Source organism: Cololabis saira, chromosome 5 (genome assembly GCF_033807715.1).
Source record: "Cololabis saira isolate AMF1-May2022 chromosome 5, fColSai1.1, whole genome shotgun sequence".
Taxonomy (NCBI): domain Eukaryota; kingdom Metazoa; phylum Chordata; class Actinopteri; order Beloniformes; family Belonidae; genus Cololabis; species Cololabis saira.
Genome location: NC_084591.1, coordinates 1,243,902 through 1,263,475, shown reverse-complemented (window position 1 = coordinate 1,263,475; position 19,574 = coordinate 1,243,902). Strand labels below are relative to the sequence as shown.

General features: G+C 34.0%; 1 protein-coding gene across 1 annotated transcript in view; it reads left to right on the top strand.

The window, feature by feature from the left end:
- The window catches only part of LOC133443653 (calcium-binding mitochondrial carrier protein SCaMC-2-like), a 32,178-nt gene that overhangs the window by 11,203 nt on the left and 1,401 nt on the right, over nucleotides 1-19,574 (top strand). Inside the window, exons 7-10 of the mRNA XM_061720758.1 lie at nucleotides 1,582-1,734; nucleotides 3,829-3,936; nucleotides 11,589-11,756; nucleotides 14,104-14,257. Coding sequence (XP_061576742.1) covers nucleotides 1,582-1,734; nucleotides 3,829-3,936; nucleotides 11,589-11,756; nucleotides 14,104-14,257 — 583 coding nt within the window. The remainder of the gene's footprint in view (nucleotides 1-1,581; nucleotides 1,735-3,828; nucleotides 3,937-11,588; nucleotides 11,757-14,103; nucleotides 14,258-19,574) is intronic.

Sequence of the window (19,574 nt, the reverse complement as noted above, 5' to 3'; positions counted from 1 at the left end):
AATCAACACTTGGCTGAATACCGAACATGGTTTCTCATGGTTTTTCCATTTATTTTGCCAATTTTTTCACCATTGCATAAATCAAATAATGTGCTTTAGGCTTTTCAAAGAAAAAAATCTTTTACAAAATTACAAGGTAGAAATATTTATTGAACATGAACAACTGAACATTTCCCAGCATTTTTTAAATATTTCAGCAGACATTATACCAACAAAGCACAATAACTTAAAATAAATCAATTAGCAAAATACATTTTTCGACCATCTTTGAGCTTACATTAGGCCTATAACTGAAAAACTGTAACATAGGCCTTAAAGCAAAAAAAATGCATTTAGTGCATTAAAGTGCATTGTAAAAAAAGTCAAAAAGAAGCGAACAAAACAAAATAAAGAAAAAGAAAATCAATCCCTTTCCCATACAAGTATTAATATGGGAAAGGGATTGATTTTCTTTTTCTTTATTTTGTTTTATCCACTTCTTTTGTGTCATCTAAACACGCCGTTATTAATTGTTTGTTTTTTTCCTCACTTATTCCACCGAACACCAAAAGTGTTTTTTTTTTTTTTTTTTTTGCTATTTTCGGCCGAACAATTTCGGTTACTGAACAATCGATCACTAAAATAAATAAGTAAAATAATAATAATTAGAATAAAATATTTGAATTAATACAACAATAGTAATAATCATTAGAATAAAATAAATAAATAAAATAATTATCACTAGAATGAAATAAATAAAATAAATAGAATCAAAATAAATGATAATCACTAGAATAAAATAAATGAATAAAATGACATTAATAATCATCATTAGATTAAAATAAACAAGTAAAATAATTATAAGTAGAATAAAATGAATAAATAAATAAAATAATAGTTATAATCATTAGAATAAAAATATATAAAATATTAATAATCATTAGACAATAAATAAATAAGTAAAATAATTATAATAAAATGAAATCATATTAATAATCATTAGAATCAAAATAAACAAATTAATCACTAGAATAAAATAAATAAATAAAATAACATTAGTAATCATTATTAGATTAAAATAAAATGAATAAGCAAAATAATAATTAGAATTAAAATGAATAAGTAAGTACAGTAATAGTAATAATGATTAGAAATAATCATCACTAGAATAAAATTAATGAATTAAATAATAATAATCATTAGATGGAAATAAATAAGTAAAGTAATTATGATGAAATAATATTAATAATCAGAATCAAATAATCATCATTAGATGAAAATAAAATAAATAGATAAAATAACTATATTACAATAATATTAATAATCAGAATCAAAATAAATAAAATAATAATAATCATTAGAATACATTAAATTAATAAAATAATATTAATAATCATTAGGTTAAAATAAAATAAATAAGTAAAATAATATTAATCATTAGAATAAATAAAATAATTAAATAATATTAATAATCATCATTAGGTTAAAATAAAATAAATAAGTAAAATAATATTATTAATAATCATTAGAATAAAGTAAATGAATAAAATCCTCTAAATACTCCTTGTAATAACTAAACTACCAGTCCTCTCTGGGCCGCAGGTTCACTCGTCCAGCAGCAACCGCGTCTCCATCCTGGGCGGCTTCGCCCACATGATCAACGAGGGCGGCGTTAGCTCGCTGTGGCGCGGGAACGGAATCAACGTCCTGAAGATCGCGCCGGAGACGGCCATCAAGTTCATGGCCTACGAGCAGGTAGTCGTTGTAATAATCCAGTGATAGGTAGTAACGTTGTTGTTGTACTTTAATCCAGTGTTAGGTAGTAACGTTGTTGTTGTACTTTAATCCAGTGTTAGGTAGTAACGTTGTTGTTGTACTTTAATCCAGTGTTAGGTAGTAACGTTGTTGTTGTACTTTAATCCAGTGTTAGGTAGTAACGTTGTTGTTGTACTTTAATCCAGTGTTAGGTAGTAACGTTGTTGTTGTACTTTAATCCAGTGTTAGGTAGTAACGTTGTTGTTGTACTTTAATCCAGTATTAGGTAGTAACGTTGTTGTTGTACTTTAATCCAGTATTAGGTAGTAACGTTGTTGTTGTACTTTAATCCAGTGTTAGGTAGTAACGTTGTTGTTGTACTTTAATCCAGTATTAGGTAGTAACGTTGTTGTTGTACTTTAATCTAGTATTAGGTAGTAACGTTGTTGTTGTACTTTAATCCAGTGTTAGGTAGTAACGTTGTTGTTGTACTTTAATCCAGTATTAGGTAGTAACGTTGTTGTTGTACTTTAATCCAGTATTAGGTAGTAACGTTGTTGTTGTACTTTAATCCAGTGTTAGGTAGTAACGTTGTTGTTGTACTTTAATCCAGCATTAGGTAGTAACGTTGTTGTTGTACTTTAATCCAGTGTTAGGTAGTAACGTTGTTGTTGTACTTTAATCCAGCATTAGGTAGTAACGTTGTTGTTGTACTTTAATCCAGCATTAGGTAGTAACGTTGTTGTTGTACTTTAATCCAGTATTAGGTAGTAACGTTGTTGTTGTACTTTAATCCAGCATTAGGTAGTAACGTTGTATCTGTAGCATTTTTTTAGTTTTTTCTCGTTTTTCTTTTTTTTCTTTTTCTTCTTCTGACAAAATGACGTCCTTTTTCCCCCGAAACGTTGGTGAAAAATGTGATAATGGTTACATTAATGGGCGTGGCCTAATGGCTCAACAGCGCCCCCTAGAAAACTTTGTTCCTCAAGCCCCACAATACGGTTTGACGTACATGCACGAAAATCGGTACACACCTGTATCATGTCACAACTTAAAGAAAAGTCTCTTGGCACCATGGCCAAACCCAACAGGAAGTCGGCCATTTTGAATTAATCTGTAATTTTTGGCGCAATTTATGCCATTCCTTTGACAGTTAATACGGCCCGAACCGTAATGTGCACCCAGGTGTGTTATACATCAAAATGTGCGTCTCCATCCTGCAACTACGCGCATTACTGTTCTCAGTCAAAAGTGTTACCGTGGCGACGCTAGACGCCAAAAAGCGCCCCCCCTTCATCTGATTGGTCCATATTTGATAGTTCCTACTTTCTGCCAGAACTTTTGAATGGTTTGATATACCGTATTGGCCCGAATATAAGACAACCCCCCAACTCTTTTTCAAGACTCAAGTTTGAAAAAATACTTTTTTGTGTGCAAACAAGGTTAAAAAAAAAAAAAAAGGACTTTTTGAACATCAAATTCAATTTTCATACAGAAAATAATGACAGTACATCTGAAACAAATGATTATAACAATATATTGGAGAGAAAAAGCCTGTTATTTTGACTATTTGAAATCATTATCTTGAAGTTTGCATCATAACTTCTCCTCAGCTGCCGGTTCACCTGCCGAACTTCCACCCTCTTTTCTCCAGATTGTCGCTACGTTTCTCCACTTTCTGTTAACTCTTCTCTCTTATTTTCTTCTCTTTTCTTTCTTACCTCCTATTTTTTTATTTTTCTTCTTTGTGACAGGGGTTCACTTTGTCCTGGGGAGTTAAATTCAGCATTCACTTTAAAGATATCTGGCGCCATCTAGCGTTGTAAATGGGTATAACGTCTAGACCCCGAATGTAAGACGACCCACTTTTTCAGTCTGATTTCAATGCAGAAAACACCGTCTTATATTCAGGCCAATACGGTAGACAGTCGTGGGTGTTTCATCCTCTAAATGTCCAGGCCTGAAGAATCTACATCAAGTCATACAAGCTTCCACTGCAGCCTGAACGTGCACCAGGGTGGAGGCCAGTTCATCCGTTCATCCGTCATCCGTTCATCGCTGCTGCAGCTTTAATGGTTGTTGTTGTTGTTGCAGATTAAGCGGATCATGGGCAGCCAGCAGGAAACGCTCGGCATCGCTGAGCGCTTCGTGGCCGGGTCACTGGCGGGAGCCGTCGCCCAGACCAGCATCTACCCCATGGAGGTGAGACAGTTATCATTACAATAAAATAAATACACCCAGACCAGCATCTACCCCATGGAGGTGAGACAGTTATTAGAATAAAATAAATACACCCAGAGCAGCATCTACCCCGTGGAGGTGAGACAGTTATTAGAATAAAATAAATACACCCAGAGCAGCATCTACCCCATGGAGGTGAGACAGTTATTATTAAAATAAATACATCCAGACCAGCATCTACCCCATGGAGGTGAGACAGTTATTAGAATAAAATAAATACACCCAGACCAGCATCTACCCCATGGAGGTGAGACAGTTATTAGAATAAAATAAATACACCCAGACCAGCATCTACCCCATGGAGGTGAGACAGTTATTATTAAAATAAAATAAATACAACCAGAGCAGCATCTACCCCATGGAGGTGAGACAGTTATTAGAATAAAATAAATACATCCAGACCAGCATCTACCCCATGGAGGTGAGACAGTTATTAGAATAAAATAAATACATCCAGACCAGCATCTACCCCATGGAGGTGAGACAGTTATCATTACAATGAAATAAATACACCCAGACCAGCATCTACCCCATGGAGGTGAGACATTTATCATTAAAATAAAATAAATACACCCAGACCAGCATCTACCCCATGGAGGTGAGACAGTTATTATTAAAATAAAATAAATACACCCAGAGCAGCATCTACCCCATGGAGGTGAGACAGTTATTATTAAAATAAAATAAATACACCCAGAGCAGCATCTACCCCATGGAGGTGAGACAGTTATTAGAATAAAATAAATACATCCAGACCAGCATCTACCCCATGGAGGTGAGACAGTTATCATTACAATGAAATAAATACACCCAGACCAGCATCTACCCCATGGAGGTGAGACATTTATCATTAAAATAAAATAAATACACCCAGACCAGCATCTACCCCATGGAGGTGAGACAGTTATTATTAAAATAAAATAAATACACCCAGAGCAGCATCTACCCCATGGAGGTGAGACAGTTATTAGAATAAAATAAATACACCCAGACCAGCATCTACCCCATGGAGGTGAGACAGTTATTATTAAAATAAAATAAATACACCCAGAGCAGCATCTACCCCATGGAGGTGAGACAGTTATTAGAATAAAATAAATACATCCAGACCAGCATCTACCCCATGGAGGTGAGACAGTTATTATTAAAATAAAATAAATACACCCAGAGCAGCATCTACCCCATGGAGGTGAGACAGTTATTATTAAAATAAAATAAATACACCCAGACCAGCATCTACCCCATGGAGGTGAGACAGTTATTATTAAAATAAAATAAATACACCCAGACCAGCATCTACCCCATGGAGGTGAGACAGTTATCATTACAATAAAATAAATACACCCAGACCAGCATCTACCCCATGGAGGTGAGACAGTTATTATTAAAATAAATACATCCAGAGCAGCATCTACCCCATGGAGGTGAGACAGTTATTAGAATAAAATAAATACATCCAGACCAGCATCTACCCCATGGAGGTGAGACAGTTATTATTAAAATAAAATAAATACACCCAGACCAGCATCTACCCCATGGAGGTGAGACAGTTATCATTAAAATAAAATAAATACATCCAGAGCAGCATCTACCCCATGGAGGTGAGACAGTTATCATTAGAATAAAATAAATACATCCAGAGCAGCATCTCCCCCATGGAGGTGAGACAGTTATCATGAGAATAAAATAAATACATCCAGAGCAGCATCTACCCCATGGAGGTGAGACAGTTATCATTAGAATAAAATAAATACATCCAGAGCAGCATCTCCCCCATGGAGGTGAGACAGTTATCATGAGAATAAAATAAATACATCCAGAGCAGCATCTACCCCATGGAGGTGAGACAGTTATTAGAATAAAATAAATACACCCAGAGCAGCATCTACCCCATGGAGGTGAGACAGTTATTAGAATAAAATAAATACATCCAGACCAGCATCTACCCCATGGAGGTGAGACAGTTATCATTACAATGAAATAAATACACCCAGACCAGCATCTACCCCATGGAGGTGAGACAGTTATTATTAAAATAAAATAAATACACCCAGAGCAGCATCTACCCCATGGAGGTGAGACAGTTATTATTAAAATAAAATAAATACACCCAGAGCAGCATCTACCCCATGGAGGTGAGACAGTTATTAGAATAAAATAAATACATCCAGACCAGCATCTACCCCATGGAGGTGAGACAGTTATTATTAAAATAAAATAAATACACCCAGAGCAGCATCTACCCCATGGAGGTGAGACAGTTATTATTAAAATAAAATAAATACACCCAGACCAGCATCTACCCCATGGAGGTGAGACAGTTATTATTAAAATAAAATAAATACACCCAGACCAGCATCTACCCCATGGAGGTGAGACAGTTATCATTACAATAAAATAAATACACCCAGACCAGCATCTACCCCATGGAGGTGAGACAGTTATTATTAAAATAAATACATCCAGAGCAGCATCTACCCCATGGAGGTGAGACAGTTATTAGAATAAAATAAATACATCCAGACCAGCATCTACCCCATGGAGGTGAGACAGTTATTATTAAAATAAAATAAATACACCCAGACCAGCATCTACCCCATGGAGGTGAGACAGTTATCATTAAAATAAAATAAATACATCCAGAGCAGCATCTACCCCATGGAGGTGAGACAGTTATCATTAAAATAAATACATCCAGACCAGCATCTACCCCATGGAGGTGAGACAGTTATCATTAAAATAAAATAAATACATCCAGAGCAGCATCTACCCCATGGAGGTGAGACAGTTATCATTAGAATAAAATAAATACATCCAGAGCAGCATCTCCCCCATGGAGGTGAGACAGTTATCATGAGAATAAAATAAATACATCCAGAGCAGCATCTACCCCATGGAGGTGAGACAGTTATCATTAAAATAAAATAAATACACCCAGACCAGCATCTACCCCATGGAGGTGAGACAGTTATCATTACAATAAAATAAATACATCCAGACCAGCATCTACCCCATGGAGGTGAGACAGTTATTATTAAAATAAAATAAATACACCCAGAGCAGCATCTACCCCATGGAGGTGAGACAGTTATTATTAAAATAAAATAAATACATCCAGACCAGCATCTACCCCATGGAGGTGAGACAGTTATTAGAATAAAATAAATACATCCAGACCAGCATCTACCCCATGGAGGTGAGACAGTTATTAGAATAAAATAAATACACCCAGACCAGCATCTACCCCATGGAGGTGAGACAGTTATTAGAATAAAATAAATACACCCAGACCAGCATCTACCCCATGGAGGTGAGACAGTTATCATTAAAATAAAATAAATACACCCAGACCAGCATCTACCCCATGGAGGTGAGACAGTTATTATTAAAATAAAATAAATACACCCAGACCAGCATCTACCCCATGGAGGTGAGACAGTTATTATTAAAATAAATATAAGCAGACCAGCATCTACCCCATGGAGGTGACAGTTATCATTAAAATAAATACATCAAATAATAATCATCATTAGATTAAAATAAAATAAATACGTAAAATAATTATAATAAAATCATAATAATCACTAAAATTAAATAAATCAAATAATAATCATCATTACATTAAAATAAATAAATAAAATAATATTAATAATCATTAGAATACAATTAGATAATAAAATAATAATTGTCATTAGATTAAAATAAAAAAAATAACTAACATAATAATAATAATAATAATAATAAAATTAATGAAATACAATAATAGTAATATGAATAAAAATAATAATTAGAATAAAATATATAAAGACAATAATATTTATATGAATCATCTTTAGAATAAAATACTAAAATTATATAAATAAAATTATAATAATCGTAAAAAAAAGTAAATGAAATACTAGAATAAAATAAATCAATAAAATTATATTAATAATAATCATTCGATTAAAATAAAATTAAGTAAAATGATTAGAATAAATTAATTATAATTATAATACACATAATCACAATTCACATTTTCACATTCACAATTTCTATTTTACCCACATTCCTCCCCATAATTGCCCAGAGGGCAAAAAAATAAAAAAAATCATACATTAAGGGAGAACAAAATTAAATAAATATAAAAAAGAAAATTAAAAAAATGGCAGAAACAGCGATATCAATAAACTATATATATGTATACATACATACAAACATACAGCATATGCTTATTTTCTCATACATACGTTCATAAATAGATATTCATTGTTCCCCTTGGAAAAGTTCTCCAGTTTAGAAAATAATCAAGACCAAAATTCTTGAAACATTTGACCACAGTTGTTTTTTTTCAAAGTTAATTTTTCCAATGGTAAAAATGACATTGACGTTTGATCCAAAAAGAACTTGAAAGCTGGAGGGGAATCATCTTTCCAAAGTAAAAGTATGTGATCATAATTAATATCCTGCTTTTTTCTGATCTAACTGAAGATCCAGTTTATCATTTAATAAATACAAACTCAAAATTCATTTCTAAAACTGATTGTGTGAAGGAATGAATTGATTTCCAGAAACGTATTAAAAGATCACATTCCCAAAACAAATGCACTAATGTCCCATCGGTTCTTTTACATCTTGGACATTTTGAAGAGATGTCCTTTGAAATTTTGTGCATTTTAATTGGAGTTAAATAGAGTTTGTGAATACATTTAAAATTAGCTTCTTTAATTTTATTACTAGTAAATGGAAAATGTATTTTTTCACGTATATTTCATTTCATTCATTTTATTCTTTATTTCATTCAAAAAAACAAAACAATTCAACACAAATACAAATGTTCCTAACTTGTGAATGAAAAGGAGCAGAAAGAAGAAGAATCTTATCTGATCTGCCGCTTTCACAAATAACATAAATTACAAATAATAATAATAAAAAAAAAAACCAACAACTAAGTGAATAAAAACAACTAAAATAAAATTAAATTAAAATAACATTAAAATAGAATTACCACCGCCTACGGGAATGTCAATCAAACTCAACATTTTTCGTTATATTTCCTTAACATACTGGCTTTAATTGTTCTTTTGAATGTAATGTTTGATTTGGATTCTTAGTTTTCTTTATTCAGATTGTTCCATAAACTGATTCTTTCACAGAAACACAACGTTCTATCAATTTAGTCCTGAATCTTGGTTTTATAAAGATCTCTGTTCCTTTTAAGTTATACTTGCTTTCTCTTTTTTCAAATCTTTTCTGAATGTTGATTGGTAAAGTTTTTTATGAGCTTTAAACATAATTTTCAGAATACTATAGTCTATTAGTTCATGAAATTTCAACAATTTTAACTGAAGGAATATTTAACCGAGTATTTTCTTCAAAGACCGTCCCCGAGTGTTTGTGTTTGTGTTTGTGTTCGGGTCCTGCAGGTTCTGAGTTTCTGTTTGTTTGTGTTTGTGTTCGGGTCCTGCAGGTTCTGAGTTTGTTTGTGTTTGTGTTTCTGTTTGTGTTTGTGTTCGGGTCCTGCAGGTTCTGAAGAGCGTCTGGCTCTGAGTTTCTGTTTGTGTTTGTGTTCGGGTCCTGCAGAGGGGTATTCCAGGAAGCAGGTTCAACAAATTCTGAGTTTAAACCTGAACTCCGAGTTGACTTAACCTAAGATAAGAAACTCTGAGTTTTCGGTTCCAGAACAGCGGATTTGAGTTAGCTCAATCAACTCTGAGTTTGTTAAGCTCGAGTTAAAAAGCCATCATCAGTAGAGCCCTGATAAAAGGATTCACCATGGCAACCGGCGACAACAAAAGATCCACATACGTTTTCTTTTTTTTTTTTTTTTTTAACTTTATTTAACATTTCAATTTACAAAATCCCTTTGAGGAAACATCAGTTTGCATCTGAAGATCCACAGACTTCACGTCACTGGAGTTAGAAGTGTTAATACGTGCGTATTAGAGGATGAGAGCAGATTTCAGAAAAAAAACCCACAGCTGCAGCAGCAAAGGAGAGAAATGGCGTGGGGGAAAGTTGCTGCAGTCAATGTGTAAGTTTTAATGCAGTATTCATTTAACATGTAGCACACTGTCTTATAATATTACAGATGAAAACGGAATGGTATTGAATTACATTTTATTGTCATTTAGATCAGGGGCAGCCGCCACACCTCGGCTTCAGGGGAAAATGTAAATGTGTTTTTTATTTATTTTATACATTTATGGAATTACTCTGTGTCTATTTCATTTATTCTATTACTTAATACATATAAAATAACTACAAATGCATATCAGAACAACATGATGGATTTCACTAGGTATTATCTTTCCCAACACTTGTACCCCCCTCGTATCTTGAAATGTCCCAGCGTCCCTGACGACAGTGGTCGCTATCAATCTGGTTTTTAGTGCGCTCTGCAGTGTTACTAACTTACAAAAATGAAAAGGAAGCAGACAACCACGCAATTTAAAATAAAAAAGAAAGAAGGCAAGTGAAGGGTCCAATGTTGCCCCAGCAGCAGAAGATATTAACGAGGCTGTAGCCACTGATGGATTAATTATGCAAGTTCATTTTAAGGTAAGATATCAAATCACCCTACCCTCTTATAAATCTGTTTAAGGGAAATATTTGACTTTTTATTTTACTCTCTCTCTCTTTCTGTCTTCTGCTCCCTCCCTCCCTTTGCTTTTTGCATTTGAACTTTAACTGTTTGAAGTTAAACTCGGATGTCCCTGTGATATTGTTGCACTGACATAGTGAATAAAATACGTTGCGTTTGTTAGATACGCTTTTTCTGCTCTCTAACTCTGCCGCTTGCCCCGTTGGCTGAATTGACGCCACAGAGGGAGGAGACGGAGAGAAACTCAGGCTTTATTGAAGTAAACCTGCTACCGAGCAGGTTAGGTTCACAGGCTCAGTTGCCATAGTAACCGACTCAGATTTTGAGTTAACTCGCTTTCTGGAACTGAAAACTCCGGATTTCCCTCATCTCAGGCTTAACAAACTCAGGATTTTCACTAAACCCGCTTCCTGGAATCCCCCTCAGGTTCTGAAGACGCGTCTGGCTCTGAGTTTCTGTTTGTGTTTGTGTTTGTGTTTGTGTTTGTGTTTGTGTTCGGGTCCTGCAGGTTCTGAGTTTCTGTTTGTTTGTGTTTGTGTTTGTGTTTGTGTTTGTGTTCGGGTCCTGCAGGTTCTGAGTTTGTGTTTGTGTTTGTGTTTGTGTTTGTGTTTGTGTTCGGGTCCTGCAGGTTCTGAGTTTGTGTTTGTGTTTGTGTTTGTGTTTGTGTTTGGGTCCTGCAGGTTCTGAGTTTCTGTTTGTGTTTGTGTTTGTGTTTGTGTTTGTGTTTGTGTTCGGGTCCTGCAGGTTCTGAGTTTGTGTTTGTTTGTGTTTGTGTTTGTGTTTGTGTTCGGGTCCTGCAGGTTCTGAGTTTCTGTTTGTGTTTGTGTTTGTGTTTGTGTTTGTGTTGGGGTCCTGCAGGTCCTGAGTTTGTGTTTGTGTTTGTGTTTGTGTTGGGGTCCTGCAGGTTCTGAGTTTCTGTTTGTTTGTGTTTGTGTTTGTGTTTGTGTTTGTGTTTGTGTTCGGGTCCTGCAGGTTCTGAGTTTCTGTTTGTGTTTGTGTTTGTGTTTGTGTTTGTGTTGGGGTCCTGCAGGTCCTGAAGACGCGTCTGGCTCTGCGGACGAGCGGCCAGAACTCGGGCATCGCCGCCTGCGGCCGCCAGATCCTGCGCCGCGAGGGCTGGGCCGCCTTCTACCGCGGCTACGTGCCCAACCTGGTGGGCATCCTGCCGTACGCCGGCATCGACCTGGCGGTGTACGAGGTGGGTTTTCAAAATAAAGCTAGTAAAGCTAGCATCGACCTGGCGGTGTACGAGGTGGGTTTTCAAAATAAAACCGGCATCGACCTGGCGGTGTACGAGGTGGGTTTTCAAAATAAAACCAGCATCGACCTGGCGGTGTACGAGGTGGGTTTTCAAAATAAAACTAGCATCGACCTGGCGGTGTACGAGGTGGGTTTTCAAAATAAAACCGGCATCGACCTGGCGGTGTACGAGGTGGGTTTTCAAAATAAAACTAGCATCGACCTGGCGGTCTACGAGGTGGGTTTTCAAAATAAAACCAGCATCGACCTGGCCGTCTACGAGGTAGGCCTTCAAAATAAAACTAGCATCGACCTGGCGGTGTACGAGGTGGGTTTTCAAAATAAAACCAGCATCGACCTGGCGGTGTACGAGGTGGGTTTTCAAAATAAAACCAGCATCGACCTGGCGGTGTACGAGGTGGGTTTTCAAAATAAAACTAATAAAACTAGCATCGACCTGGCGGTGTACGAGGTGGGTTTTCAAAATAAAACCAGCATCGACCTGGCGGTGTACGAGGTGGGCCTTCAAAATAAAACTAATATCGACCTGGCGGTGTACGAGGTGGGTTTTCAAAATAAAACTAATAAAGCTAGCATTGACCTGGCGGTGTACGAGGTGGGTTTTCAAAATAAAACTAGCATCGACCTGGCGGTCTACGAGGTGGGTTTTCAAAATAAAGCTAGCATCGACCTGGCGGTGTACGAGGTGGGTTTTCAAAATAAAACCAGCATCGACCTGGCGGTGTACGAGGTGGGTTTTCAAAATAAAACCAGCATCGACCTGGCGGTGTACGAGGTGGGTTTTCAAAATAAAACCAGCATCGACCTGGCGGTGTACGAGGTGGGTTTTCAAAATAAAACCAGCATCGACCTGGCGGTGTACGAGGTAGGCCTTCAAAATAAAACCAGCATCGACCTGGCGGTGTACGAGGTAGGCCTTCAAAATAAAGCTAGCATCGACCTGGCGGTGTACGAGGTAGGCCTTCAAAATAAAGCTAGCATCGACCTGGCGGTGTACGAGGTGGGTGGGCAATTTTACAGTTTGATTTTTAAATATTTTAAATACTTTTGACATATTTTCATATTTTTGGTTCTCATTGGTCCGTGTTTCCCCCAGACGCTGAAGAACTGGTGGCTGCAGCGCGGCCTTGTGGGCGGGGCTTGTGTTGTGGGCGGGGCCTGTGTTGTGGGCGGGGCTTGTGTTGTGGGCGGGGCCTGTGTTTGTGGGCGGGGCTTGTTCTCATTGGTCCGTGTTTCCCATAGACATATATACGTAGACGCCCCATCGAGCGCTGCTGCGTTACGCCGCCGCCATCTTGGATGTTCAAGACTGTAAACTAATACAAGTAAATGGACTTATTTTCATAAAGCATCTTTCTACAAAGAAATGTACGTTTTACGTCTCATTTATTCATTCACACACGCACTAATATACTTGGGAAACAGTTAGGCACCAAATATAATATATTTAATTTTCTCAGATGGCAAAAATAAGAACTTTATTGATCCCACATAGGAGTAATTCATGTTATATCAGCTATAGAGAACAAAACTATATATATCCCCCTCACAAAAATAAGAAAAATATATTTTTTCACCAACAAAGCATATTTTACATAAACATATTTAAAATTTTTCAAGTAACAAAATAACATATTTGAACCATTTTTCAGATTTTTTCAGTTCTTTTATTGTCTGAAAAAATGGTTCAAATGTGTTATTTTGTTATTTGAAAATGTTTTAATTAGTTTTGTCGATGAGAAAATATGTTTCTGTATTTTTCTTATTTTTGTGAGGGGGATATATCTTGTTTTGTTCTCCATATCTGATATAACATGAATTACTCCTATGTGGGATCAATAAAGTTCTTATTTTTGCCATCTGAGAAAATTAAATCTATTATATTTGGAGCCTAACTGTTTCCCAAGTATATTAGTGCGTGTGTGAATGAATAAATGAGAAGTAAAACCTAAATTTACTTGTATTAGTTTACAGCGCAGTCTTGCCACATCCAATATGGCGGCGACGTTGACGTATTAGCAGCAGCGGGAAAGAACACTCGATGCGGCGTCTACGTATAAATGTCTATGTGTGTTTCCCCCCCAGACGCTGAAGAACTGGTGGCTGCAGCGCGGCCTTGTGGGCGGGGCCTGTGGTTTTGGGCGGGGCTTATTGTGGTGGGCGGGGCTTGTTGTTGTGGGCGGGGCCTGTGTTGTAGGCGTGGCTTGTGGTTGTGGGCGGGGCCTGTGTTTGTGGGCGGGGCCTGTGTGGTCCTGGCTCTCATTGGTCCGTGTTTTTCCCCCCAGACGCTGAAGAACTGGTGGCTGCAGCGCCGCAGCGCGGCCGACGGGCCCAACCCCGGCGTGTTCGTGCTGCTCGCCTGCGGAACCACGTCCAGCACCTGCGGACAGCTAGCTAGCTACCCGCTAGCGCTGGTCCGCACCCGCATGCAGGCGCAGGGTACGCACTTTACTATTATCTGTAGAAAAGAAATAAAGACTTTGAGAATAATAATTAAATAGATTTAATAATCATTAGAATTACATCAATAAAAAAATATTAATCATTAGAATCAAAGAATAAATAAAGTAATCGTAATAATCATCATAATAATTAAAATAAAAACAAAAAACCCTTTAATTTCTTTTTTTGGTAATGAGTATTAAAGAACAAGTAAACATCTAGTTAAGTAACAATAATTAGAATAAAATAAAATAAATAAAATAATATGAATAATCATTACAATGCAGAAATATTAGTAACCATTAGAATAAATAATAACAATCAGTACAATAAGATTAAATACATAAAATAATAACCAGTGCAATAAAATGAATAAAATAATATGAATAATCGTTAGAATAAGACAAGATATTAATAATTAAAACAAAAGAAAGTAATAATTGAAGTTAAATAAATACAATTAAAGTAATTGTAATTAAACAAATGAATAATATAAAGAAATAAATAAAGTAATATTAATCATTAGAATAAATAAATAATATTAAATTATATTATTTAAATAATTAATAATTAAATAAATGAAATAATAATTAGTAGAATACAATTACAAAAATAAAATAAAAAGTAGAATCAAATAAAATTAATAAATAATAATAATAAAAAATAATAATCATTAGAATAAAATTTAAAGAAAAATAATATTAATAATCATGAGAATTAAAATAATAAAGTATTAATCATAATAATTAAAATAAATGAATACAATAGTAACAGTCATTAGAATAAAATGTAATAAATCAAATAATAATCAGTACAATAAAATAAATTAATGTGAATAATCATTAGAATAAAAAAATTATCATTGGAATAAAATGAAATAAATCATTAGTCACTAAAATGAGATAAACACATCAAATATTCCTCATTAAACTACTGTTAGGTAGTAAAGCTTCACTTTAATCTAGTATTAGGTAGTAAAGTTGTACTTTAATCTAGCGTTAGGTAGTAAAGTTGTACTTTAATCTAGTATTGGGTAGTAAAGTTGTACTTTAATCTAGCGTTAGGTAGTAAAGTTGTACTTTAATCTAGTATTAGGTAGTAAAGTTGTACTTTAATCTAGTATTAGGTAGTAAAGTTGTACTTTAATCTAGTATTAGGTAGTAAAGTTGTACTTTAATCTAGTATTAGGTAGTAAAGTTGTACTTTAATCTAGTGTTAGGTAGTAAAGTTGTACTTTAATCTAGTGTTAGGTAGTAAAGTTGTACTTTAATCTAGCGTTAGGTAGTAAAGTTGTACTTTAATCTAGTATGAGGTAGTAAAGTTGTACTTTAATCTAGTATGAGGTAGTAAAGTTTTACTTTAATCAAGTATCAGGTAGTAAAGTTGTACTTTAATCTAGCATTAGGTAGTAAAGTTGTACTTGAATCTAGTATGAGGTAGTAAAGTTGTACTTTAATCTAGTATTAGGTAGTAAAGTTGTACTTTAATCTAGTATTAGGTAGTAAAGTTGTACTTTAATCTAGTATTAGGTAGTAAAGTTGTACTTTAATCTGGCGTTAGGTAGTAAAGTTGTACTTTAATCTTGTATTAGGTAGTAAAGTTGTACTTTAATCTAGTATTGGGTAGTAAAGTTGTACTTTAATCTAGTATTAGGTAGTAAAGTTGTACTTTAATCTAGTATTAGGTAGTAAAGTTGTACTTTAATCTAGTATTAGGTAGTAAAGTTGTACTTTAATCTGGCGTTAGGTAGTAAAGTTGTACTTTAATCTAGTATTAGGTAGTAAAGTTGTACTTTAATCTAGTATTAGGTAGTAAAGTTGTACTTTAATCTAGTATTAGGTAGTAAAGTTGTACTTTAATCTGGCGTTAGGTAGTAAAGTTGTACTTTAATCTAGTATTAGGTAGTAAAGTTGTACTTTAATCTAGCATTAGGTAGTAAAGTTGTACTTTAATCTGGCGTTAGGTAGTAAAGTTGTACTTTAATCTAGTATTAGGTAGTAAAGTTGTACTTTAATCTGGCGTTAGGTAGTAAAGTTGTACTTTAATCTTGTATTAGGTAGTAAAGTTGTACTTTAATCTAGTATTAGGTAGTAAAGTTGTACTTTAATGTAGTATTAGGTAGTAAAGTTGTACTTTAATCTAGTATTAGGTAGTAAAGTTGTACTTTAATCTAGTATTAGGTAGTAAAGTTGTACTTTAATCTGGCGTTAGGTAGTAAAGTTGTACTTTAATCTTGTATTAGGTAGTAAAGTTGTACTTTAATCTAGTATTGGGTAGTAAAGTTGTACTTTAATCTGGCGTTAGGTAGTAAAGTTGTACTTTAATCTAGTATGAGGTAGTAAAGTTGTACTTTAATCTAGTATGAGGTAGTAAAGTTTTACTTTAATCAAGTATCAGGTAGTAAAGTTGTACTTTAATCTAGCATTAGGTAGTAAAGTTGTACTTTAATCTAGTATGAGGTAGTAAAGTTGTACTTTAATCTAGTATTAGGTAGTAAAGTTGTACTTTAATCTAGTATTAGGTAGTAAAGTTGTACTTTAATCTAGTATTAGGTAGTAAAGTTGTACTTTAATCTGGCGTTAGGTAGTAAAGTTGTACTTTAATCTTGTATTAGGTAGTAAAGTTGTACTTTAATCTAGTATTGGGTAGTAAAGTTGTACTTTAATCTAGTATTAGGTAGTAAAGTTGTACTTTAATCTAGTATTAGGTAGTAAAGTTGTACTTTAATCTAGTATTAGGTAGTAAAGTTGTACTTTAATCTAGTATTAGGTAGTAAAGTTGTACTTTAATCTGGCGTTAGGTAGTAAAGTTGTACTTTAATCTAGTATTAGGTAGTAAAGTTGTACTTTAATCTAGTATTAGGTAGTAAAGTTGTACTTTAATCTAGTATTAGGTAGTAAAGTTGTACTTTAATCTGGCGTTAGGTAGTAAAGTTGTACTTTAATCTAGTATTAGGTAGTAAAGTTGTACTTTAATCTGGCGTTAGATAGTAAAGTTGTACTTTAATCTAGTATTAGGTAGTAAAGTTGTACTTTAATCTGGCGTTAGGTAGTAAAGTTGTACTTTAATCTAGTATTAGGTAGTAAAGTTGTACTTTAATCTGGCGTTAGGTAGTAAAGTTGTACTTTAATCTTGTATTAGGTAGTAAAGTTGTACTTTAATCTAGTATTGGGTAGTAAAGTTGTACTTTAATCTAGTATTAGGTAGTAAAGTTGTACTTTAATCTAGTATTAGGTAGTAAAGTTGTACTTTAATCTAGTATTAGGTAGTAAAGTTGTACTTTAATCTAGTATTAGGTAGTAAAGTTGTACTTTAATCTGGCGTTAGGTAGTAAAGTTGTACTTTAATCTAGTATTAGGTAGTAAAGTTGTACTTTAATCTAGTATTAGGTAGTAAAGTTGTACTTTAATCTAGTATTAGGTAGTAAAGTTGTACTTTAATCTGGCGTTAGGTAGTAAAGTTGTACTTTAATCTAGTATTAGGTAGTAAAGTTGTACTTTAATCTGGCGTTAGATAGTAAAGTTGTACTTTAATCTAGTATTAGGTAGTAAAGTTGTACTTTAATCTGGCGTTAGGTAGTAAAGTTGTACTTTAATCTAGTATTAGGTAGTAAAGTTGTACTTTAATCTAGTATTAGGTAGTAAAGTTGTACTTTAATCTAGTATTAGGTAGTAAAGTTGTACTTTAATCTGGCGTTAGGTAGTAAAGTTGTACTTTAATCTAGTATTAGGTAGTAAAGTTGTACTTTAATCTGGCGTTAGGTAGTAAAGTTGTACTTTAATCTAGTATTAGGTAGTAAAGTTGTACTTTAATCTAGCATTAGGTAGTAAAGTTGTACTTTAATCTGGCGTTAGGTAGTAAAGTTGTACTTTAATCTAGTATTAGGTAGTAAAGTTGTACTTTAATCTGGCGTTAGGTAGTAAAGTTGTACTTTAATTTTGTATTAGGTAGTAAAGTTGTACTTTAATCTAGTATTAGGTAGTAAAGTTGTACTTTAATGTAGTATTAGGTAGTAAAGTTGTACTTTAATCTAGTATTAGGTAGTAAAGTTGTACTTTAATCTAGTATTAGGTAGTAAAGTTGTACTTTAATCTGGCGTTAGGTAGTAAAGTTGTACTTTAATCTTGTATTAGGTAGTAAAGTTGTACTTTAATCTAGTATTGGGTAGTAAAGTTGTACTTTAATCTGGCGTTAGGTAGTAAAGTTGTACTTTAATCTAGTATTAGGTAGTAAAGTTGTACTTTAATCTAGTATTAGGTAGTAAAGTTGTACTTTAATCTAGTATTAGGTAGTAAAGTTGTACTTTAATCTGGCGTTAGGTAGTAAAGTTGTACTTTAATCTAGTATTAGGTAGTAAAGTTGTACTTTAATCTGGCGTTAGGTAGTAAAGTTGTACTTTAATCTAGTATTAGGTAGTAAAGTTGTACTTTAATCTGGCGTTAGGTAGTAAAGTTGTACTTTAATCTAGTATTAGGTAGTAAAGTTGTACTTTAATCTAGTATTAGGTAGTAAAGTTGTACTTTAATCTGGCGTTAGGTAGTAAAGTTGTACTTTAATCTAGTATTAGGTAGTAAAGTTGTACTTTAATCTGGCGTTAGGTAGTAAAGTTGTACTTTAATCTAGTATTAGGTAGTAAAGTTGTACTTTAATCTGGCGTTAGGTAGTAAAGTTGTACTTTAATCTAGTATTAGGTAGTAAAGTTGTACTTTAATCTAGCATTAGGTAGTAAAGTTGTACTTTAATCTGGCGTTAGGTAGTAAAGTTGTACTTTAATCTAGTATTAGGTAGTAAAGTTGTACTTTAATCTGGCGTTAGGTAGTAAAGTTGTACTTTAATCTTGTATTAGGTAGTAAAGTTGTACTTTAATCTAGTATTAGGTAGTAAAGTTGTACTTTAATGTAGTATTAGGTAGTAAAGTTGTACTTTAATCTAGTATTAGGTAGTAAAGTTGTACTTTAATCTAGTATTAGGTAGTAAAGTTGTACTTTAATCTGGCGTTAGGTAGTAAAGTTGTACTTTAATCTTGTATTAGGTAGTAAAGTTGTACTTTAATCTAGTATTGGGTAGTAAAGTTGTACTTTAATCTGGCGTTAGGTAGTAAAGTTGTACTTTAATCTAGTATTAGGTAGTAAAGTTGTACTTTAATCTAGTATTAGGTAGTAAAGTTGTACTTTAATCTAGTATTAGGTAGTAAAGTTGTACTTTAATCTGGCGTTAGGTAGTAAAGTTGTACTTTAATCTAGTATTAGGTAGTAAAGTTGTACTTTAATCTGGCGTTAGGTAGTAAAGTTGTACTTTAATCTAGTATTAGGTA